This window comes from Furipterus horrens, unplaced genomic scaffold (assembly GCF_987537825.1).
Source record: "Furipterus horrens unplaced genomic scaffold, mFurHor1.1.pri manual_scaffold_4, whole genome shotgun sequence".
NCBI lineage: Eukaryota > Metazoa > Chordata > Mammalia > Chiroptera > Furipteridae > Furipterus > Furipterus horrens.
In genome coordinates, this window is record NW_028327174.1 from 50,637,800 (window position 1) to 50,661,956 (window position 24,157).

Genomic DNA, 24,157 nt, shown 5'->3' on the forward strand with positions numbered 1-24,157 from the left:
GGAGTCTTCGTCTCTAGGATGGAGTGGAGATTCCTGTCCCAGAATGACCCCACATCTGGAGGGAACTCCTGTGCCTGCCTGTGGGAACATTGGGACTTCCCTCTCGTCCTCAGATGACTGTATCTAGGGTCTCCTCTGGCCGGGGAAGCTTCCCTGGGAGAACATTTTCCTGGCCTGACCTGACCACCGAGCTCTTGCATTTGGAGGAAACCTCTTCTAGGAGTACGTCCTTTGGCCAGCCCGCTATGGCCGGCACGCCAGGAGAGCCTGCTGCCCCCAAGGCAGTGACCTCTAGAGATGGAAATTCCAGATGGACACATCTGAAGGGACTCTATGTGTACTCTCATCACAGAACAATGATAGACTCCTTTCCTATCCCTCCCTCAGGATCCCCTTGGCCAGGATGGAACTGAAGGCTGAGGAGGAAGAGGTGGGTGGCGTCCAGCCGGTGAGCATCCAGGCCTTCGCCAGCAGCTCCACACTGCACGGCCTGGCCCACATCTTCTCCTACGAGCGGCTGTCACTAAAGCGGGCACTCTGGGCCCTGTGCTTCCTGGGCTCACTGGCTGTGCTGCTGTGTGTGTGCACCGAGCGTGTGCAGTACTACTTCAACTACCACCACGTCACCAAGCTTGATGAGGTGGCTGCCTCCCAGCTCACCTTCCCTGCCGTCACGCTGTGCAACCTCAACGAGTTCCGTTTTAGCCAAGTCTCCAAGAATGACCTGTATCATGCTGGGGAGTTATTGGCCCTGCTCAACAACAGGTGGGTGACTCCCCCCATCCCCCAGCTGGGCTCCTAGAGCTGCATGCACCCCAGCTCCCAAACATCCCATCTCTAACCCCATAAATCCCAGGCAATCTTGTCCTCCAGTCCCTGCCAAATCTGCCACTCACAGCAAAGGAATTGGGGTACTGCTGAACACTCAATTAAGGCCACCCAATCTCTGATCCCAGCATAGTCCAAAACAGCTCTGCCCCTACCCAGTATGAGCTGTGACATCACCAACCTCTCTGGAGTGACCTTTGCCCACCCTCCTGCCACTGTGTCTTGATCTTCTTTCTCCTCACTTGGGGGGATGGGGACAGACCATCTTTAAAGGGTAGAGGCTATAGTATAAAAGTCATAGTTCCTGCCTTGATCTCGCTGCCACCCCACCCTTACCCTCCTTATGCTGAAATGCCCATCTCCTAGGCGGCCACTGCAGGTTCCTCCTGTCATCTCAGATCCCATGGGGCAGGTCCTCTGGGCATGCCCTGCTCTCTTCTGTGCCTGTGCCCAGGCCTAATTCCCAGGGCTGGATGCTGCCCTCCCCCCTGTCCCCTTGAGGTGGTTGCATATGGGACACTGGAGGCCAAATGGAGGGAGACAGAAACGGAACGTCATGCCACTCTATGCACTGCTCACCCCCGGGCTCCAGGTATGAGATCCCAGACACACAGATGGCAGATGAAAAGCAGCTGGAGATACTGCAGGACAAGGCCAACTTCCGCAGCTTCAAGCCCAAGCCCTTCAACATGCGCGAGTTCTATGACCGTGCGGGGCATGACATTCGAGACATGCTGCTCTCTTGCCAGTTCCGGGGGGAGGTTTGCAGCGCAGAAGACTTCAAGGTGGTGAGTGAGTCCCCTGATGCGGGCTGTGAGCAAGCCAGACCCCGAGAAGAGGAGGAGGCGAGGAGCAGGTGGGCCTCTCAACCTGCTTGCTCCGCTGGGAAAGGAAGCTGTGTGTCCTTGGGGCTCGGAAGGGATTTTGTTCAGCATAGGGGTGCATTTGCTCTGTGTGAGGGCTGGAGTCTCAGCCTTGTGTCTATCATGGGAACAAAGAGAGCCCACAGGGCACACTATAACACACGCAGATACACACAGCCTGGTATAGTCCTGACACCATCAAACTTACTTTCTGGGCCACAGGTGTCAGAGCTGGGGAGTGGGGATTCGAGGACCATCAGCTGTGAGCTGGAAAGAAATGCAGGCTTTACCACCCCATCTACTGAATTAGAATCTGCATTTTAACAAAAGCCCTAGGTGATTTGAATTAAAGTTTGAGAAGTACTGTGAAGTATGAAAAGTAAGGAAAGCTTTCTCTTAAATATCCAGACAGGTAATGCTATCTGTTCCACTCCACACCTCCCCCAACACACCCCACCCACATACACTGTACAATTGGGTTACCCCAGAGAGGGTTAGGGGAACTGACTGGCATCTCATATACCAGGTGATCCTGAGCAAGTCATACATGTTCCTGAGGGGTTAGAATCAGACAGAGGCTGGAAAGGGACCAGAGGACCTGGGACCATGTATGAAAAATAACACCAAATGAGAGGACAATGCTTGTAACTCTTCAGAATGCTTTCTAGACTCTCCTTCAATCCCCTGGATAAATAGCAATATTATCTCTATTTCACAAATGCACAAACCGAGAGGTAGAATGAGTTGTCTTGAGCTCACAGAGCTGGTTAATGACAGATCTGGGATAAGAACGCATGTCTCATTAAGTCCCAATGCAGTGCGCTCTTTTTGTTAACACTACTGACCCTGGAGTCATTGTATCTGTTTCCAGTTCTGGCCATTGCTCTTTGAAAACCCAACCTCCCCTAGAAGCCCCCTATTCTCCATGCCTGCCCCCAATTTTCCACTCTAAGAACTTCCCCTTTCTCCCTGCCCATTTCCTCCCTCCTTGCTTGCTTTCTCCCGACGTTATGGGAGCATGTATTGCATTTGTCTGTGTAGAAAGATTGGAGCCATGGTCATGCTTATTTTTTTTCTTGCTGTTACAGAAGTCTTCCCATTTTTTTAAAGCCCTGCTCTGCAGACTGGTTTCATGAGTCTTTGTCAATCTTACAGAGGTTACATGACCCCTCTGTTTGCTGAGCCAAATTGATGGAGAGCTTAATGTGATGCAAGAACCACTTTCTTCCCTCTTTTCTTCCTTAAAACAAGAGAGTCCTGGGTTCCCCAGAGCCCAAGACAAAAGGGCTCCCAGGCTCACCACATATGCTCCCAAGATTAGTAGAACTGTAGGTGAAGATGGAAGTGGAAGCCAAGGCCAGCCTCCTCTCCAACATACCCAACACACAAGCAGAAAGGACCACCCAGAAAGATAGACAACCCATTAGCTTGAGTGGTTTGTAGTATTGCTGGAGAAAGGGAATTGCTTGGCTCAACCTGGGAAAGTGTTAAGGTATAAAATGGGGGTACAGTTAGTTCACAGAGTGTTCAGCTGCTCCACTTGTTTCTCCTGTCCAGCGAGATCCCAAGTCGTGATGCTAAGACATGTTTGGTTTATGGAAATGAAGACACTGGAATGTGATCGTTCTGTGTTGTCTGAGGGGACAATTCTAAGCAGTCCGGTGGAGATATGATTGGTTCAGAAAGTTCTGGAGCTATCTGAGTTCCTCCTTTTGCTGGGGAGAGATATACAGGCCCCACACTGGCACTTCTTGGTCTGTGTTGCCAGGGAAGACCATCTTTTTGCTGTTTCCAAGTCCATGTCAAAGAGCGGACCCTTTATCTGGCCGAACCCAAATCTCGCAGCCCCTTCTTCTACCCTCTTTGATTGACCTCATTGCCAGACTCGTTCCATGTCAGGAACTCGACCACTTCTGTCCATAGGGATATTCCTAGATGGATGGGAACTTTGTGAGTCCATGTCTGACCTGTCCCCAGTGGAGAAGGGCTCGTTACTCCTCCAGCTCCCTGGTTCTAACGGGTGCAGACACTCCTTGCCTGATGCTCTACCATCTCTCTTCCGTCCTTGATCTCATAGTGAACATCTGCCTCTTTATCCTTGTGATTCTTTGCTGGACAAAAAGACACATTTCTAGCCCCTAGACAGATGTAGCACTGTATCTGGTCAAAGCTTAGGGGAGACCATTCTGGCACCTTCTGGTACCTCAAGAACAGAGGTTCTTAACTGGGGGTCCAAGCTCTGGCTCACAGTGTTTGCAAAATATAATGTGCACGGGCGCCATGTGAACTCTCGTGCAGGTTTCAAAGGCAACTTATAAGAGGTTGTGTGTGAGTGTGAGGGTGCATGTGAGTGTGTGTGAGGGTCTGTGAGGGTGTATGACCCCAGAGGATGGTTCAGGGGGCATAGGAATGTCAACCTCTGGTCCCTCAGAGACCCCAGCTCCTTTGACGAGACAAGCATTCCCCCAGATGTGCTTCTGAGCCCAGCTCAACCTCAGGGCATAGACTGATGATCGCAGAGCTGGATTGGTCCTCTAGCTGTGGCTGACTCAACTTGGGAGAGTGGGGGTGAATATGGGGAACATGGGCTAAATCAGGGAGGAACTGGTTAGAAACTCTTTGGGACTGAAGAGGCAGAGGGTAATGGTGAGAATATCCTCACAGCAGTCCGGTTGGGTAGGCCTCAGGAACTCTCTCCTGAGCTACCAAAAGAGCAACCAGAGAACCACCCACAAGACCCTGGCCACCTCTTTCCCTTCATGGTGGGGTGCTTGGTTGCCAGGACAACAGGGTCTGAGGCTCCACTCTCCCACCCCACCTTGATGCCATGCAGACCAAGGCAGGGCAGAGGGGCCATGGAGGGGACCTGGGGGCACAGCTGTCTGCCCGTGTCTGGGTGGGGGCTGGGGGGAGTGAGCACAGTCGCAGCTGGTGCCAGTCTCCAGCTGCACCTTATCTGTCCCTGGCAGTGGGAGTGCCAATGTGGCTGGAATGCTGAACAGCACTGAGGGGAGGGGGTGGCAGATGGTTGCCCAGTCTGCCCTCCTCCAGCTGAGACCCAGAGCCTCTGCCTGGGGGAGAGAGAAGCAGAATTCATTTCTAGACCCTGGAAAAGAAGGAAGGGGGGGGCATAGACTGAAAATCCTAGGGGTGGGTGTGTGTAGTGGGGACAGTATTCTCCCCCTCGGCAGGGGATTGAATTGGGGGATGAGGGATAAGGGGACAAAAATCCCTGAGGGGCCCATGGGAGTCCCCCAGGACTTTGAAGTGGGGGCAAGAATCTCCTAGAGGAGAAGTGGAGTGAGGTGGGTAGGCACAGAAATCCCCCTGAGGTTCTGGAGGACAGGAATCTTCTGGAGTACCTGTGGAGGTGGGATGCTGATATAAGATGGGTGTAAGTGGGTGATTCTGGAACCCTCAGGAGAGAGAGGTCACCTTAAAGCCAACAGAGCCGGATGACAGGTCTCAGGGAGAGCTGGGGCTAGCAGGGAGCCATGTTATCCCTAAGGTCAGCGCTGTCCCTTCCCTGACACCCCTCACACCCACACACCCCACCCCAGGCAGCTCAGACCAGGAGTCCCTGGGAGGGCGCGTCCTTTCTACCTGGGTCCGTTCTCTCCAGGTAGGTAGGAAGTGGAGGGGCTGCTGAAGAGAAAGGCTGCCCAGAGAGAGGAAGGAGGGTCATGGGCAACCCCTTCATGGGTGAAGCAGGGCTCCAACAGGGGAGCATGCGTGGCGTGAGGAGGTTAATTTAACTTTGAAGGTGAGGCGCTTCAGACCTAGAGGCTCTTGGGTACTTCCTCCAGCCTTATCCTTCCCTTCTTTCCTTGCCTTCCTGTAGAACCAGTTGCAAGAATCCAGGTGCCTCTAGATAGGGATCTCTCTCTCTCTGCCTTTCCTCTTCTCTCCTATACACACACACACTCTCTCTCTCTCTCTCTCTCTCTCTCTCTCTCTCATCCTTTGGCTTAGTTTCCTCTCCACCTCCTCCCTCGTCATTTCTGACTCCACCCTTCTCCCAGACTACTGTCAGCTAAGAGGTTCCTCTAAGTTAATTGATCTCCTGAACTGTTGGCTAAAGTAATAGGGAATTGATGTAAGTGACTAAGTGCCTCTGGGGGCAGAGCAGGGAGTGGAGGGTGGGGAGGAGGAGCACCTCTGAGCTTTGGGCCTTTCTCCTGCTCCAGCCTTTGGGCAGCTGGAAGGTCTGGCCCTTGTGCACCTGTGTGCATCCAGGAAGTGGAGAGGGGAGGCCTGGTGGATGGTTCTGTTGTGGGTGGAAGTTTCCTCTGAGCATGATTCAACGTTGTGAAGATAGTTTCGATTCTAGGGGGATGGTGAGAAAGGCTGACTATTAGACAGGAGGTGTGTCAGTCTCCACTTGATTTATTCCTGTAGCAGAGCCCCTTCTAAGTGCCAGGCCCATGCTGGGGGCCCGAGTAGCAGTGAACAGGAAGGTCCAGTCCCTGCCCTCAAGGAGCTCAGCGTAAAGGGCACTGCCCAGGCAGGTGCAGAGCTGAGAGGGTGGGCGGTACTAACAGAAGCCTTGGGAGCAAGCAGTAGTGTGCCAGGCAGGAGAGGATCCTCGACATCTAGGTGGAGTTCTTCCAATCTTCCCAGCCCAGCTCAGCTCTTCAGAAACAACAGTTTAACAAATGCAGTTTCTCCCCAAGCAGATGACCAGCCCAGTCCTCTCTAGCAAGGTTTATTGCCTGCCTTTGGCCAGGTACTCTAGGCACAAGCCTTCCTTCACTGTATGTCTGAGGGGGCTGCTCCAGGGGCCTCGGCCATCTGGCTGAGAACCCTCCAGTCGGGACCCTTGCGTGGGGACCTGGGAAGGCAAAACTGGGAAGAGGACTGCAAGAATGAGAAGGGTGTCCTAGTCCGGGTAGAGGATGAGGCTAGGTGTTGGCACTCCTGGATTCTATTTTGGGCATAGTTTCATCTCCATTTCTGAGCTTCTAGGTCCAATTTCCTGGGAGGAAAGGGGTCTCTCTGTGCATTGTTAAACTATTCTTTGCTAAGGGGCAGCCCTTCATTCAGCCTCAGGGACACTGGCCAAGCCCACACCAGCCCAGGTGTAAAATGCATGTGTGGTACTGACTTTCCTGGGCACATGGAACAGACATCTTCCTCATGGAAAAATTTTATTTTATTTTTTTTTGGGGGGGGGGGCTTTGAGCTTTTATTAAATTATAATTGGATAAAAAAGAATGAATGGGTGGGGGTGCTGTTGTGAGACCCCTGGGCTGTTGGGGCATTATAACACGAGGCTGCAGTTTGTTCCAATGTTATCTTCTGCCTGTGGCTGTACAGAGTGGCTGGTTAGTCACCTTCTATTCTTGCTTTCCAGTAATTTCCAGCCCTGGGGACAAGCTCAAAAGAGTAAAATGGCAGTCATGATAAGAAAAAACGAGTTTTCTTATATTGATCGCCAGCTGTGAAGATGGGTGAAGAGAAACCTGTCTGCAGAGTCCAGAGAGACAGAGAAGGATTAGAATCCTCTCTCCAAACCACACAGAGACTGAGTTAGGGGGTCAGCCCAGGTTGAGCTTCTGCAGCCCTCTGCTCCCCTAGTCGCAAGTCTCTGGAGGCCAGAGGAGAGGGAGAATAGAGAACATCCCCATATGGGCCACCAGAATGTTAGGGTAGTTGGTGATGTAGGCTGTGAAAGTGTTCACAAGGAGAAGAAAGTGCGTAAAGGTTTTATTCACTCTCTAAGAAAGGCGAGGGGCCTGGTGTGGAGAGAACTCCAGCCCTCACAGAAAGATTTTAACTGAGAATAGAACTGCTGTGTATTCACTTTAAGGGGAAGTTCCCTTAAGAAAGTGTGAAGACAGAGATTCTGCCACCCTAGGCTCTCCAAGGCCATTCGTGAGGTAGAGGAAGGGCAAGTTGTGATTTTTCTGAACTCCTATGAGGTCTTGGAAAGAAAACCCTGTCCCACCCCTCTCATCTGCATCCCCTCAATGAATCTGACAGTCCTGGAGGCCTGGGGGGTTGGGCTATGTAGCTTAGTGGGTGTGTGACTAACCGGTGTGTTGCACCATCGTGCCAGGCTAGGACTATCCCTAGGGGAGAGACTGCTGCAGTGGCCTTGACCATGGACAGCATCCAACTCAGACTCCCTCATGACATGCTCACTGCATGTGTGCCTCCGTGTGCATGTCTGAGAGTGGGAGGATGTGGCTGTAAACTAGGGTGTAAAGTGGACGTGTGCGGATGTTCATGGGGATTGCAGCTTGCTTTGTGTGGCTATAGGAGACAGCTTGCATGTGGGCAAACTTCTGGTCACATGCAGAGCACGTACCAGCGAAATTAATCATCTCTTTCAGTTTCACTTTGCAATTTACAAATTCCCTTTACTTTAGCTCATGTGATCCTCATAATTCTGGGAGAAAGAGAAGATGTTAATATCTCCACTTGAAAGATGAGGATACTGATGCTCAGAGGTGTTAGGTGACTTGCCTGAGGTCACACAGCCAGTAAATGGCAGAGTAGGACCTGGACTTCAGATCTTCTAGGTCCAGGTTCTTTTTTTAAAAGATTTTATTTATTTATTTTTAGAGAGAGAGGAAGGGAGGGAGAGAAGGAGAGAAACATCAATGTGTGGTTGTTTCTCGCATGCCCGTCTAACCAGGGACCTGGCCCACAACCCAGGCATGTGCCCTGACCAAGAACTGAATAGGCAATCCTCTGGTTCTCAGGCCGGCGCCCAATCCATTGGGCCACACCAGCCAGGGCTAGGTCCAGATTTTGTTGTGCATGATGATAGTAGCAATAGTGTGGTGTGTGGTGAAGGGTGCTCCAGGCTCCCCATCTTCCCATACTCTGTAAAGAAGCAATTTGGTGATTACTGCAAACTTCTCCACTCTTCTCAAAGATCCACCCTTCCAGCCCCCTTCTCACCCTCAGCAGATGACTCTGGCTCCTGCTTCACAGAGAAGACAGAAGCCTTAGACAAGGTCTCCTCTCTCCTCTGGGAACCAATCCCCAGAGGGGAACATCCATCTTATCTAGGCTGAAATCTCAATCTATTCTTTCCATCTGATCTCCTACCTTTATAGGAATTTTACCCAAAGATTCTGCCTCTCCCTCCTTTATAGTCAGTCTCTCCTTCTCCAGTAGAACGTTCCCTTTGACACTGAAACATGCTTAAGATTCTCCCATCTTGAATTATACAGCTATCACAACAGTGAACACTTACCGAGCACTTAATATGCATCAAGATTTAGGTTAAGATAAAAAACAAAATATAGGCCTGGCTGGTGTGGCTCCGTGGATTGAGTGCTGGCCTGTGAACCAAAGGGTTGCCAGTTCAATTCCCAGTCAGGACACGTGCCTGGGGTACAGGCCACATCCCCAGTTGGGGGCGTGTGAGAGGCAACCACACCGTGATGTTTCTTTCTCTCTCTTTCTCCCTCCCTTCCCTTTTCTCTAAAAGTAAATAAATAAAATCTTGAAAAAAAAGTACTAATATCTGAACTCCGCAGCCCCTTCCAACTCCCACACATACTATGTCTGTTCTTTTCACAGACAAAATTGTTAAAAGTGACATATATATTCCACTGTCTTCATTTTTTCTTTTTTTAAAAAGACTTCGTTGTTTTTATTTTAGAGAAAGGAAAGGAAGGAGAAAGAGAGGGAGAGAAACATGTGCAATAGGTTGCCTCTCACACGCCCCTAATTGGGGACCTGGCCCACAGCCCTGATCTGGAATCAAACTGGTAACCTTTCAGTCCACAGGGTGGCACTCAATCCACTGAGCCACACTAGCCAGGCTACTTTTTCATTTCTAACTAACTCTCAAATCCACTCCAGGCTACCTTTCTCCCCACCCTCAGCAATCCACCAAAATGGTTCTAGCTAAGTGACCCTCATGTTGCCAAATCCCACAAACATTTTTTTTTTATCTTTGATCTCTTAATAATATTCAAAATTGTTGACCACTTCTTTTTTCAACTATTCTCTTTCCTGACAGCCACACTCTCTCAAGTTTCTTCCTTTGTCTAGCCATTCCTGCTCTGTCTCTTTGCCAGTATATTCTCTTCTATTTGATCATTAAATGTTGGCACTACTCAAGTCTCAATCTCAAGCCTTCCTCTTTTTTTAAATCATGAGTGGTATGATTTAATGGTATAACTTGATAAATTTTTCATTAGTATATTTTTTGTTAGTGTATATTACAATTTAATGTTTTACATATTATATTACATTGGTATGTATTTACATTGGTATAAAAGTATAAAACATTTCTAGTACCTCAGAAAGTTCCTCCAGACCCCTTCATAGTGAATACCATCACATAAAAATTAACCATTATTCTGCCCTGACTGGTGTGGCTCAGTGGATTAAGTGCTGGCCTGTGAATCAAAAGGCTGCTGGTTTGATTCCTGGTTGGGGCACATGCCTGGGTTGTGGGCCAAGTCCCTGGTTGGGGGCATGCAAGAGGCAACCAATTGATATTTCTCTCTCTCTCTTTTTCTCCCTCCCTTCTTTCTATACAAATAAATTTAAAAATATTTTTAAAAATTAACCATCATTCTGACTTCTGTCAGTGTAGAGAACTTTCACCTGTCCTTGAACTTCCTAAAGTATATGTGTCCTCCATACAGTATATTCACTTTTGCATCTTTTTTTTTTGCTTTCTGTGACATTTAGTCTTGTTATTGTATGTTGCAGTAGTTAGTTCTTTTTCAATGCCTTGTAGTATCTCATTATGTAAATATACCATGATTTATTTCTTCATTATACTCTTGCTAGATGTTGTGGTTGCTACTAGTTTGGGGCTATTATAAATAAAGCTACTATGAACATTCTTGTTCATGTCTTTCAGTTGACATATGCACTCATTTCCCTTGGGTATATAACTAGGAGATGTTTTTAAGTCATAGGTCAGGACTCTGTTTAGCTTCAGTGCATATTACAAAATCAGGCCTTTTTTCTTTACATCTATCTATCTTTTTTTCTTAACTTTATATTCTATTCTTGGGCATTCTCATCTTTACTCGTGACTCCAATTGCCATGTACACACTGACAACTGCCAAATGTGTGTCTCAGCCCAGCTCTCTCCTCTGCACATCAGTCCCAGTGGCCAATTTTCCACTTAACATCTCCATTTGGATGTCCCTAAAGCCCCCCCCCCCAAAACAGCAGGTGCAAAACCCAGTTCATCATCTTACCTCCCAAATTAGTCCTTTCTGGGTGTTTCTGCTCTAGAGAGCTACCCCATCATTTACCCACTTATGCAAACTAGAACTCATTCCTGATACTCTTATTGCCCTCAACCCCCTGGCTAGAACCTGCCAATGTTGCTTCCTAAACATCTCCGCTCTGTCACCCTGTCCCAAGCTACCCCACCACTCCTTGTCTCACCTAAACCTGGCTTCCTAACAGCTCTTCTTGCAACCCCTCTGACTCTTCCTGAGTGGTCTCTTCAAAACACTTCTCTGATCACTCGAAATTCTTCCATAGGGAGTCTCTCATTGTCCTTGTGCCAGAATGCTTGCCAGTGGCCTTCAAGGCCTGAGGGGTCTGGATCCTGCCTGCCTTTCCAGCCTGTTCTTACCCTGCTCTCCCTGAATCCTCCACCTGTCAGCCCTCAGGGCCTTTGCACAGACTGCTCTCTGTAACACCACGCCTCCCACCCCCACACACATATAGAGCTTTACCTAATTATTCCTCCTTATTCTTTAGATTGCAATTCAAACATTTCTTCTTTAGAGAAATTTTTCTTGACTACCCAGTCTGGGTCAGATTCCTTATCATTCATCTGCCATAAAACCATAGTTTTTTATAACACTTACCATACTTTATAATTAACTATTTATTTCTGCGATTTTCAGAACTGATGTCTGTCAGTAGACGGTAAGCTCCATGAGGGCAGAATCCTGGTCCTTGATCTGTGCTCCCTATGTCTTCAGCACATAGACACTTGGAAATATTTGATGAGTCAATGAAAGGATAAAGAAGAAGAAAGTGATTTAGAGAAGAATAACTTAGTTCTATGTCATGCCCACTACTTGCTGTCCCTGAGACTTGAAGACGTCACTCTGCCTCAGTTCCCTCATTTGTCAGATGGGAGTGAAGTTACTCAACCTGCTTATTTCACTGGGTTGTATAAGGATCCCAGGAGGTATCATTTGAAAAGCATGAAACATTCCACAAATGTGAGGGGTGGTTGGAGTTCAGAGAGATGTAGAGAAAGTCAGAAACCACTAAGCAACCACACACAGCTTAGGAGAAGTACTGGCTAGGAAGTGACATGCGGAAGGGTTGCCTCCTTGGACAGAGCGTTCAGAACTGAGAGTTGTTCTGCATGTAGGTTGGCTTGGGCATGACTCCTGGGACCTTCTGTGTATGCTTGGGGGTCTGTGTGTGCTGCCTGCCTCCACTCTCCATTACTGTGGAAAACTTGGATTTGTCTACTGGAACGAGCTGAGGGAGGAGAGGATATTAGAGGATGGACAAGGAAGGGCAGTTAGGGGGTGTGCTGTGTTTGTGTGTGTTTACTGCCCCACAAGAGGGCTGTGTGTCTGTGTGTAGAGATGTGCAGGTGTGTGGCGTGGGTCCTTGTATTGGTGTGGGGAGGAGGTGTACAGCCATATCAGATCTGCTGTCCTTCTCAATTGTGAGGTCCCCACAGTGGACACTTCTCCTGCCGTAGTTTCTTCCTTCTGGAAGTCCAAACTACTTCCTCTACTTCCCCTGCCGGAAAGTCGGGAGGGGGGGGCAGCGCCCTCTAGTGGGTGTGGGACACACGGGCCGCTGAGGCTCCCCCAGCCTGTCTCAACCCGGGCTGGCCTCATCCCCAACCCAAGTTTGGAACTCACCTCTGAAACACATCCTGAGGACAAGCAAAGCCCAACAGCTGAAGTCTTGCAAGCAGGATGAAAATGCACATGGGAATGGAAACAGGAAAGAAACCCACGAATTCCTACAGGAAAAGCATGAGGACAACAGCTGAAGGTGAAGGTCTCTTTATCTTTGGTTGCCCAGGGTGTTCCTGGTCTTTCTCAGTTCCTGTTTCTCCACCTGGTCCTTCAGTCTTGCTCTTTCATTCTCATAGTCCCTGTCCTCTAGGAGCTACTCATGCCTGGAGGGCCTTGAGCAAACCTGGACCTTTTAGTCTGTTCCCTGGGGGAATGGGGGGAACAAGGGAGGATTCTTGGAGGAGGTAATGATGAGTAGGGTCTTGAAAAATGACTTGAAGTTCTCCAGATGGAGTCCAGGGGAGGCACAAAACTATGGATACGCTTAGTATGTCTGTAGAATAGAAGGGCGTGGTGGCTGATCAGTGGACTGGGGTGAAGGAGAGGGGAGGCTGGAGGGTGAATTGCAAAGGCCTGTGTGGTTGGGGTTGAAGTTTACCAAGAGGTGCTGGGGAGTGAGAGAAGGTCTTTAAGCAGGAGAATGGTCAGAATTACATAGCATGGGCTGAAGGTGGGGAGAAACTGCAGGGGTGGGGGCTGTTGTTTAGGCAAAAGAGGAGACCCATCTGAGGGCAATGGCGTAAGGATGGAGAGGGGCCAGATCTCAAAGGCTGCTCTTCTGTGGGGCCTTAGTGTCCCTGGCAGCAAAGCAGAGGCCAAAGGTCCCACATCACACAGTTCTGCTAGAACTTGGCACCCTGCCTTCCACACCCAACACACTCCAGGGTCTCTGCATGCAAATGTAGAGGGGAGGATGTGTGGGAGCAGGGAGGGAGGGGAGAGAAGGAGAGGGAGGGCAACAGAACCTGGGGCTGTGGGACAGTTAATGAGTAGTAAGGCTCAGGTAGACTTGTCTGACCGCCCCATCCCCACCCTCCGGCTCCTCCTCTGGCCCTGCAGAGGAAGGGTTAATACGCTTTACCTCCCTCCCTCCCTTCCTTAGGTCACCTTCTAGGCCCTGGAGACTTGGCTGCTGGCTCAAGTTCCTCAACCAGTGGCCCTGAGTAATCAGAGCCCACAGAGGGGCCAGGGGCCTGGGGGAAGGGAATAAGAAATTGTGGACAAGGGGGAGCCTCAGAGACTGAGGGGCTGGGGGCATCTATGAGGCTGAGGGTTTTGGGGGGTACACAGGTTGGTTCCCAACACTGTCTACCTAACCCAGGACCCAGTCTCTGTTCTCATCTCAGTTTCTTCCACCCACGAGAAGAGAATTGCTCAAACTCCTCTCCCGGACTGTTAGGGGATGGGTATGCTGTGGGGGTCGGGGGAAGGGGTGCGCAATGGTGATCTGTCAGGAAGCTTTCCTGTGCGAGAGACGGGGTCCCTCCCCCCAGTGCTGGGAACTGGCCATAAATGAGTCTGTGGTCAGTGAAAGACCTGTGCTAATGGAACCTGGGCTGCCCCCCAAGCCACAGAAGGGAAGGGAAGAAGTGAAAGTGACCTAAGTACAGCTCAGCATGGGGGAGGGTGCTGACTTAAAGCAGAGATGGGGTCAGGGGAGTGAGGGGAGGAGAAATGGGGTCAGGAACTGCCTGGAAGGAAACTGGAAGTCCAGGGAGTGTGATTGCAGGAGAATTAGGGGGTCAGGAAGTAACTGAGAGTAAATTGGGGTCAGGACAGTGATTGAAAGGAACCTGAGAATCAAAGGAATAATTAGAAGGGAACTGGGGTATAATGGTGTATTGGGAGAATTGGGGAGTCAATGAAATAATTGGGGGGTTGTGAGTCAGGGGAGAGGAATTAGAGGTCTGAGAGAGTCTCGAGAGAGTGTGGGGGCTCAGGTATGTCAGAGGCAGGACCAAGTAGGAATGAGGGAGAGGGTCCTGAATTGGGGTGGGAAGACTGAGGGTCATGCCAAGGGACAGATTGGAGGGTGAGAGGGAGCCTGAGTGTGTGTGTGTGGTGGGGGAGGAGTAAGGACTGTTGCTGGCTTGGCAAAGAGAGCGAAGGACTCTGCTTGGTCCCCTGTCACCTGGAAAGGAGGGTGCCAGAAGTCCTAGGATTTTCCAGGTTTCCACTCTGTCTCCAGCCCTCTCCTTTCTGCTAGAGCTGGTGACAAAAAAGGGGCACCAGCCCCCCTCCTCTCCATCATCCTCCCTTTCCCACTGCCATCAATTATTCATCAGCCCAGATACCCGCCCTCCCTAGCAGGGCATGCTGGCCCTCCTCTCCATGCCCCGCCCCATCTCCACCACACGGCCACAGAGGCTCTGGCAAGGAAGGACACGGCCAGCCAGCTGGTGGCAGAGACCCGGCAGAAGGGCTGGGTGGCTGGCCCCACCGGACCTTGCCTGGGATCACATCTCCTTCCCCTTTCTCCTGCTGATCCTCTGGTGTCAGGAAGCCCCTGGAGAAGATGCCAATCCAGATCTTCTGCTCTGTGTCATTCTCCTCTGAAAAGGAGGCCCCAGGGTCCTTGGGAGATGTTTGGGGTCCCCACCAGCAGCAGCAGCGAGACAGCTCTGAATCAGAAGAAGAAGAAGAGAAGGAAAAGGAGGCAGCTAGGAAGGAGGCCAGAGAGGAGGATTTGCCCGTGGATTTGGTGGCCTTCGCCAACAGCTGCACCCTCCATGGCGCCAGCCACATCTTTGTGGAAGAGGGTCCAGGGCCAAGGCAGGCCCTGTGGGCAGTGGCCTTTGTCTTGGCACTGGGTGCCTTCCTGTGTCAGGTAGGAGACCGCGTTGCCTATTACCTCACCTACCCGCATGTGACTCTGCTAGACGAGGTAGCCACCATGGAGCTGGCCTTCCCAGCGGTCACCTTCTGCAACACCAATACCGTGCGGCTGTCCCAGCTCAGCTACCCTGACTTGCTCTACCTGGCCCCCATGCTGGGGCTGGATGAAAGTGATGACCCCGGGGTGCCCCTTGCCCCCCCAGGGCCTGAGGCCTTCTCTGGGGAGCCTTTTAACCTGCACCGCTTCTACAATCGTTCCTGCCACCAGCTGGAGGACATGCTGCTCTATTGCTCCTACTGCGGGGGGCCCTGCGGCCCTCACAACTTCTCAGTGGTGAGTGGGGGCCCATGCCTGGCATGGCGCCCCAAGAGTGTCTGCCATGGTTCACCCTCACTTTCTGGGGCTGGGGCTGGCGGGTCCTGCTCCTTCCCCACCTCACCTGAACTACCTACTCTCTCTGACATGTCTCAGAAAGGCCTGGCCAGGACTCCCCCAAGAGCCCCAGGATCTGGAGCTGGGCTGCTATTCCCAGCACTGTTCTTCCTGTTAAAATTGTGACACACATCTGTGCTAGGTGGTAATTGGTTGCTGCCCAGGGGCCCCTGGTGTCTCTCTGAACATCCTCAAGCATGTCCAGCAGGACCTTGGACCTTATTCCATGTCTGAGGTCAGCCTCTGACCTGTTGGTAGGTGCCTATGCCTGGTATTAACAAATTCGACTGTTGTCCCTGGACTGGAGCTGGCGCCGGTGCCACAGGTTTCTGGAGGTGCAGGAGGAGAGTGTGGAAGGGAGGCGGAGGGGTGGGGACTGCCCTCACCTCTACCCCACCACACCCTGGTCAGCAGCTCCCACAGCAGGGGCTTCTCTGCAGCCGTCCTTGGTCTCCAGTGCGTGTGTGTATGCACACGCGTGTGGGTGTGTGTCTGAGGGAGAGTAACAGGCCTCCTCTAAAGCCCTCCCACCCCACCTCTAAGTGGCCAGGGACCCTCTTCCCAGGGAAATCCTCCTGCTTGCTTTGCCACTCTGGAATCTAAGGCCTCTCCTACTGAGGGACCAACTGGCACCCCATCTTTTCCCCAGTTCAGCTTCCAGTTCTGTCTGACCAGACTCCTCTCCTGCCTCTTCCAGTGCTAGATGCCAAGTCTTCCCTCCCCACACACCTGTCCCTCAGTCCCCAACCTCCTTCCTAGTGCAGGAGCAGGTGGGTGTCATCATATTGGTGCATTGTAGACTGGCTGCAGACAGACAGGGACCTGAAGGTTTGGTCCACTGGACCTCAAACAGGCCGGAGATACAGGAACACAGACAAAGGGATCCATCTGGCTTCCTCTGGATCTAAGGGTAGAACAGACACTTTGCACCGAGAACCACAAGGTGGCAGCAGCAGTCCACCCCGCAGCAGCACAGTTCTCAACCGGGGCAAGCTGGAGCTCCCGGAGTGCCTCAGCCACCTGGGGTCCCTCACGTCCCCAGATGGAGGGACCTGTGACTGTATGCCACAAACCCAGTAGTGGGGCTGGAGGGGATTAGGAGCTGTCAGAGTTCTCTCTCTATATCACCTTGGGACCTCACCCTCCAAATGGGAACAGCACGTTTTCTTTTCTGGAGAGGAAGGGAGCAAGGACTCTATTTCCTAGTAATCCCCGCCCCCCTGCTGCGCCAGTCTGGTCTGACACTCTATCTGTCTCCTCTGGGCTGAGCGTCTGTGTACTAATCTATGACTCACTCTGTAGACTTTGTTGCCATCAGCAGTAGTAAAACACACTCACCCCATTTGTGGGAACCTGGGGGCATTCAGGGAAGCTGTGGAGAAAGGGCCATAAAGAATTCGTTCACTCCTTTCTGTAGTGATAGGGCTGCTCTGGGGCAGGGAGTGGGGAGGCTGCCCCCAGGGCAGAGATCTCTTCGGAGCCCTCACACTTCTGCACAAGCTTCCCTCAACACGCCATGCCCCGGGGGCTCAGTACCGAGTGCTGAGAGAAGAGCTGCTGGTGCTCTGGTGAGCATGGCAACCGGGACAACGAGGGCCATAAGGGGCTAATGGCTGGAGGAAACTAAAAAGTTTAACTTGGTTTGGAGGAGGGTTCTTGGGGAAAGAATTTAAGATGTCTGGGGTGAAATCCAGGGGAGTGGCAGTAAGGGGACCCAGGCGATGGAGATGTATGTCAGGGGCCCAGCGGGTAAAAGACTGCCACTCAGATAATGTGATTGAAAGGACTTAATGGAGGGACTGCTTACAGAGCCGTGGGTAGAGTTAAGGAAACCCAAAAGGGGGCCGGAGGCACCTGGCAGTAGTGGAAAATTGTCACACGGGCTGAAGGAGGACAGGGAGGCAACTGGCTGTGCAGGGAGCCCTTCTGCAGGATGTGTTGTCACAGAGGGTCTGAGCCACTGCCAGAACAGAAAACTCCCAGAGACCTGAGGCCTGGGGAAGGAAAAGTGCCCCGTAGCTCCCTTCTTCTGCCCTCTGATCCCTTACTGATACCTTCCACTGGCCAAAGCCAACCGGAAGCCTGTCCAGGTAGCACAGAAGCACCCCAGAGAGGTCAGCTTCCCAGTGTGGTCACACAGCAGGGCGAAGAAGGGCAGCAAATGGGTGGGAAAGGAGACACGTGGAGATTGGGCTGCACAGGAGGAATCGATCCTGAAGGGTGTTACAATTCCCACAGCTAGGGGGCAGTCTCGGATGGCCCTTGGTGGGGATGGGGGTGCTGGCAGGACTCTCAGGCTCTTCACTCTGCCTCTGCCAGGTCTTCACGCGGTATGGAAAGTGCTACACGTTCAACTCTGGCCGAGATGGACGTCCACTGCTGAAGACCATGAAGGGTGGGACGGGCAACGGGCTGGAGATCATGCTAGACATCCAGCAGGACGAGTACCTGCCTGTGTGGGGGGAGACTGGTATGTCAGTTCCCCAAGGCCCCCTCCCCATGGTGTAGGCCTCAATCTCTGGCAGGGGACTCCTGGGCTCCACCGTGGGACCTGAGGCAGGCCTTGGGCTCTCCTCCATTCCTCCATCTCCTTCTCTGACTCTACCTGATTGTCACACTCACATTTCTCTAGCTCCCCCTTCCTGGCTCAGTTACTCTCCAAGGTAACCAGCCATCCCTTTCCATCACTGGCCTCCACTTGCTCTATAAATAACTCTCTTCTTGGGCTGCCTGCTGTCTGTCTGGTCTCAGGGGCCTTGGGGCAGAGAAAGATGGAGGTGAAGGGAAAAAAGGAGGGGGAGAAATGGAGAGCATCTGAGACAGTATGAAAGAATTTGAAACACCAAGATACATAATCAAAGCCAAGTAAGAGAAGTATGCAGGGTACTGGCTGGGGAATGGGGGGTGGTCATCAGGGCAGCATGGGGCTGGTGAACCCAGAAGGAAGCTGGGGACAGGCTGGGATCCCATAAACTAACCCTCCCCCAAGACCCAGTGTATGCTGTGCTTATTCCCAGGAGAGGCAGGATGTCCCCAGCTCTGGAGGAGGTTAGGGAGTCAGAAGCCCTCCCAACACACACCCTCCTCATTCTCACAGACGAGACGTCCTTTGAAGCGGGCATCAAAGTGCAGATCCACAGTCAGGATGAACCTCCCTTCATTGACCAGCTGGGCTTTGGCGTGGCCCCAGGGTTCCAGACCTTTGTGGCCTGCCAGGAGCAGCGGGTGAGAAGGCCACACAAGGATGGTCCTGGGGTGGGGTGTTGAGGGGTCCAGATGGAGTGGTGGGCAATCACTAACGGGAGATGAGCAAAGGCCTGAGCAGTGACTTGACTAGTAAGAAGCACGAATGAGCTTAAAAAATGGGGATGCTTTCTAAACTCTGAGACCCTCAGAGGCTGCTGAGGGAGAGGGGGCAGGACTCCTGAGTTCTGCATCTTGTCAGAGAAGTCCATCGAGGTGACTCGGGAAGAAGTCCCCACACCCCCCAGCTCCCCGGCTCTCCCAGCAGCTCATCTACCTGCCCCCGCCCTGGGGTACCTGCAAAGCTGTTACCATGGACTCGGATTTCTTCGACTCCTACAGCATTACCGCCTGCCGCATCGACTGTGAGACCCGCTACCTAGTGGAGAACTGTAACTGCCGCATGGTGCACATGCCAGGTCAGGCCCTCAAAACTTCCAACACAGTCCTGGGGCCCCTCAGCCTGCACTGTCCCTTGCCCACTCCCCATGCATATCAACCTCCTGCCAACATGGAAACAAGACCAGCTGGCTTCTCCCTACCTCAGTTCCAGGCCCATTCCATACCCATATGTCTCTGATGTCAGTTCTAGCCTGTGCCCACAGGGATGGGTAGGAAGGGCCCAGGAGAGATGGACTATGGGGTGGGTCACCTCCAGGACAGATTGGGAGCTAGTTAGTCCTTCCTTCTCCTACTCTCTTAGCTTCCGTCTTCCAGACCTTTGTTACAACCACTGTCACAAGAGCCCTTTAATCTTCATCCTGTACCACTGTCTCCTCTCCTCTGTAGGGGATGCCCCATACTGCACTCCAGAGCAGTACAAGGAGTGTGCGGATCCTGCTCTGGGTGAGTGCCCTGTCCTGGGGCAGTCGGGGTGGGGTGGGGAGAGACTGCCAGCCACATGCACAGGGGCTTCAGACCAAGCTCTGAGAAGCTTCAAATAATTCCTGGATCAGGCTTCACCTGATCTCTCCTGTGTCTGACTTTAGGAAGGTTGGGAATAGCATCTCTAGAGGCCCCTGTCAAAAATGGGCAGGGGCCACCTGGGAGGGGGACTCACCCTCTCTCCTCAGCATTTCAGCTGGTTGACCCCCAGGGGATCTGAGGGAATGAGCTATAGGACTAGGAAATACCCATGGGGAGACTGGGTGAGGATCAACACAGGATGGGCTCAGGGCTGATGTGAAGGACACATCAGAAAAAGAGAAGGGGGCCCAAGGTTCCTTTGGGCAAGGCTAGAATGTGCGTGTTGGGAAGGTGCTGATGGAAGGGCATTACTCAACTGGTGCCTCTCACCTGGCTGGGCACAGACTTCCTGGTGGAGAAGGACCAGGAGTACTGTGTGTGTGAAATGCCCTGCAATCTGACCCGCTATGGCAAGGAGCTGTCCATGGTCAAGATCCCCAGCAAAGCATCAGCCAAGTACCTGGCCAAGAAGTTCAACAAGTCCGAGCAGTACATAGGGTAAGGGCTCTGACTGTACAGGGTGGGGCTGTTGGGCTGGGACTATGGAGGGTGTCAGCAGGCTTTGATGGGAGCCAGCAGACAGAAGGAAGTTGAATATGGGGTGGGCATGGAGGAAAAATCAAGCCTAAACAAGCAGGGGGAGTGAGTGCCTCTTTCTCCTTCCTCCTCACCTCATCCTCTGTCTTCATCTTCCTTGCTGTAACTGGGATCACCTCACACTTGCTAGTGTGTGGAGCATCTTTTTGTATATGCCATCACATTTAAGCCTCACAGCAACCCTAAAAGGCAGGTACCCCCATCAGCATCTCATTTGATGGATATGGAGACTGAGATTCAGAGAGGGTAACTTACTAAGGTCACCTAATTAGTAAGGGACAGAGACGTGACCTGAACCTAGGTCTCCTCCCCCAACCCCTTTGCAGGGAGAACATCCTGGTGCTGGACATTTTCTTTGAAGTCCTCAACTATGAGACCATTGAGCAGAAGAAGGCCTATGAGATTGCAGGGCTCCTGGGTGAGCTGCTGATGGCATGCACCTGTCCCCTTCCCATGTCATGGGCATGGTGTGACAGCCTACCACCCAAAGCAAGCTGCTTACCTCTGTCCCATGAGTTCTTCCTCCTCAGCCATCGCCAGGGGCCTTTCCCCAATTCTGCTCTCTTGGTATTTGGAGGAGGGAGGGGGTTGAGCCTTCTCTTAAGGCAAAGTGGAAAAGACAGGACTGTGGGCGTGAATGGAGGACTATTTCATATGCCCTTGAAAATCTGTCTAGAGAATGACTGTTGGAGTATTTCATAAACAATTATTTTTTAAATAATACCTATTTATTCTAGAAAAGTAGAAACACAGAAAGCATGGAGAAGAAAATAAAGACCCCCATCAGAATCCCTTTGCCCTCCTTCTGCGCAAAGGCTGGCTATCCTTCCACAATTATGACTTGCCTGCCTCTGTCCCAGTGGGCTCTGCGGCTCCTATGGTGCCTTGACCCTACTGACCTTTTGTGCCCCTGCAGGTGACATTGGTGGCCAGATGGGGCTGTTCATTGGGGCCAGCATCCTCACGGTGCTGGAACTCTTTGACTACGCCTACGAGGTAAGCAAGGCGGGGCCACGGAAGAGGCGGGGGGGGGGGTCATTTCCAGGCCTCCCACAAACCCTCCCACCACCCTACTTGTCCCAGGTCATTAAGCACAAGTTGTGCAGACGAGGGAAGTGCCAGAAGGAGGCCAAGAGGAGCAGCGCAGACAAGGGCGTAGCCCTCAGCCTGGATGACGTCAAAAGACACGTGAGGGAGCCATGGGAGGTGCCCTCGGGCCCCGCCTGTCCCCCCCACCACTCCAGGACCATGCCCCCTGCCACCTTTTGTCCTTTGCCTCCCCCACGCCTTATCGACACCTGTCAATAACCAGCCCCTGTCCTGTGCCGTTCTCCCAGAACCCGTGCGAGAGCTTGCGGGGCCATCCTGCCGGGATGACGTATGCTGCCAACATCCTACCTCACCATCCGGCCCGAGGCACTTTTGAGGACTTTACCTGTTGAGCGCTGCAGGCCACTGAACCAAAAGCCTAGATGGGGAGCGCTAGGAGAGCAAGGGGGCCCCCAGCTGTCCCCCACATCTGCCCTGGGGAACCACTCCCCCCTCCCAAGGCAATCCCCCACTCCTGGGCAGTCCTTTCCTCTTGTTTGTGGTGAGGAAGGAGTCTTGACCATAGAGTCCTCTCCCTGTCTCTATACCATTCTTTTTATTTTTAACAAAACTAATCTAAAAAAAAACTAAAGAGAGAACTGGGCAAGTGACCTCAGGCTGCCCCTCTCTGCTCCATGCTGCCTCCCCCTGGCTCCCAGCCTGAATTCTGTCTGTCTGGCTGTCTGTCTTTGAGTGTCCACCTTCATTTTGCTGCCACCAGTCACCAAAGCCCCTCTTAGTGGTGGTGGGGGAGGGGATCCTCCAGATCCATAATTTGGCCACAAACCAGAGAATGTACCTTGAAGGGGAGGGATAGTGGTGGTGGTGGTGGTGGGGCTTCCCCAGCCTTAAGAGACCCTCTCGGCCCAGTGACCACCCCCCAACCCCAAGTCTTTGGGCAGGAATTAAGACCCTAGCCCCACCCCAACACATAAACCATGTGAAGTCACTAGGGAGGTGGGGGTAGGGACCCCTGAAGAAGTAGAGATGGGGACAAAATGTGGCCCTGGTGCTGTAGGCCACATGCTGATAGCTGTAAGTTCATTCCCACCCAGAGCTGCTGGAGTGAAATCCCAAGAGGCGGCCTTCCTCTCCCATCCCATACGAGATCCAGCTGGTCGGCTTCCAGCTCAGGGAGAGGGGCACTGGTGCCTAACCTCACTGGTCCCACTCCCAGGGGCCCCTGCAGAGGGCCACATCCATAAATTTTCTTATGGAACTCTCCCAAGTCCTCTTCCCCAACTTCATTTGCTTCTCTCAACAACCTCATCTGCATTTTCTATTTCTATGCGATACAGACTCTATATTGCTATATCTCTGTATATACTTTCCCCTAACTCTGTCTGTCTCTGCCCCAACCCCTTTTGTCTCTAAGAACCATCCTCCCACCCTAAGTACCCCTTCCCATGTTTCTGCTCCCTCCCTGGTCTCTGAATGCCTTCACCTGTATAAAGAGTTGGACTCTCTCCCCTGGTGTCTGTACTGTGTACACACATCCCTCTGAGAAGCACAAGGAGACGACATGAGCATTGTAACCTTCGCACTGTCTCGGTGGCGACATAAAGGAAGCTGTGAATCACAAGCTCTGCCTCTTTCTGGCCTCATCCTCTACCCCCAACCTGGGCATCCTCTGTCCTCCCTGTAGCCTTAACATTCCCTTCCCTTCTCCACCCACCCCAATGCCTTTGTCTGGCTGCCTGTGGCCTCCCAAGGGAAGGGACTGGCACAGAGAGAGCCCCCACCCAAGGGATGGAGATCTGCTCTGCACATCAAGCCAAGGGCTTCAAAGACTGAGGGAGCTCTGAATTAGTAACTCCTGCAGGTGAAGCAGTGGGGTGCTCACAGGCAGAGGCTGTAGTCCTCAGTCAGTGGCCTTTCCCTCCTTCTAGGTGCCCAGCCCCCTTTCCTCACCTGACACCCAAGCCCATCACTTATATTTTCTGGTGAGGTATAGTTTGGTAGTGGTAGGAAAGAGGGGGAAGTTTAAGAGGAGTGAGTTAGAGGGCCTCTGTGCCCCCTCCACCAAATAGTCCTCCCAGGCCAGAGCCCTGCTCCTTCCCAGGCCTTCTCTGCCCAGCTATCTCTTGGTCTCCAACCCCACAACAGGACCTGTGGCAGGTTACCTCTGCATTGACGTGGAGCTGGAGAATGAGGCTATAGGATCTTCGGGAACTCTTAGTTCCTAGTAAGTAGTTCCTTAGAGAGCAGACCTCTCCAGAGGGAAGCAGGAGCAAGGCCAACAGGTGTGCACCGGATGGAGAACAGCAGGCAGGGCTGTGGGTGACGCATGCCTCTGGTCTAATAAACTGGGTTTCAACCATCTCCTCTTCAGTGTCGTTCTTCTCTTATCTCAATAGTATTCAGGCCTTCCCATTAAGTGCCTAGAGCTAGGCTTGGCTTGGGGCCAAAGCTTGGGCCAACAATCAGGGAAGGAGGCTTGGTCTTACTGGAATAAGACAGATTGGCCATCGCACCAGGAATGGTTTGAATCACCGGATAGGGAAAGAGAGGGGTCAAAGGCAAAAAAGAT

At 52.1% G+C, this 24,157-nt stretch overlaps 1 protein-coding gene and 1 long non-coding RNA gene across 4 annotated transcripts; one reads left to right on the forward strand and one right to left on the reverse strand.

Moving 5' to 3' along the window:
* Nucleotides 1-401: 401 nt before the first annotated feature.
* Nucleotides 402-23,947, forward strand: ASIC1 (acid sensing ion channel subunit 1). Of its 3 annotated transcripts, XM_090273138.1 has the most exons (11): nucleotides 402-765; nucleotides 1,421-1,616; nucleotides 18,052-18,202; nucleotides 18,830-18,957; nucleotides 19,244-19,394; nucleotides 19,765-19,821; nucleotides 20,286-20,439; nucleotides 20,865-20,956; nucleotides 21,455-21,534; nucleotides 21,622-21,726; nucleotides 21,876-23,947. In XM_090273138.1, exons 1-11 carry the CDS (start codon nucleotides 404-406, stop codon nucleotides 21,978-21,980), a joined length of 1,581 nt encoding a protein of 526 aa, XP_090129264.1. In that variant the 5' UTR covers nucleotides 402-403; the 3' UTR covers nucleotides 21,981-23,947. The 3 variants fall into 3 exon arrangements, with proteins under 3 accessions (XP_090129264.1, XP_090129263.1, XP_090129262.1); XM_090273137.1 differs by lacking the exons at nucleotides 402-765; nucleotides 1,421-1,616 and adding an exon at nucleotides 14,976-15,633 and having other exon boundaries at nucleotides 19,241-19,394; XM_090273136.1 differs by lacking the exons at nucleotides 402-765; nucleotides 1,421-1,616 and adding an exon at nucleotides 14,976-15,633.
* On the reverse strand, nucleotides 8,223-12,418 carry LOC150011730 (uncharacterized). Its single transcript, XR_016510460.1, has 2 exons — nucleotides 11,499-12,418; nucleotides 8,223-8,522 (listed from the first exon to the last, which is right to left on the reverse strand). It is a non-coding gene; the product is annotated as an uncharacterized LOC150011730 (long non-coding RNA).
* Nucleotides 23,948-24,157: the final 210 nt, after the last annotated feature.

What these genes read in the sequence shown, in the direction of transcription:
- ASIC1 (XM_090273137.1), top strand. Translation starts at nt 14,980, where the DNA reads ATGCCAATCCAGATCTTCTGCTCTGTGTCATTCTCCTCTGAAAAGGAG. An exon ending in GCCTGTGTGGGGGGAGACTG is followed by an intron (nt 18,203 to 18,829) that starts GTATGTCAGTTC and finishes TCATTCTCACAG; the next exon opens with ACGAGACGTCCTTTGAAGCG. An exon ending in TGGCCTGCCAGGAGCAGCGG is followed by an intron (nt 18,958 to 19,240) that starts GTGAGAAGGCCA and finishes CGGCTCTCCCAG; the next exon opens with CAGCTCATCTACCTGCCCCC.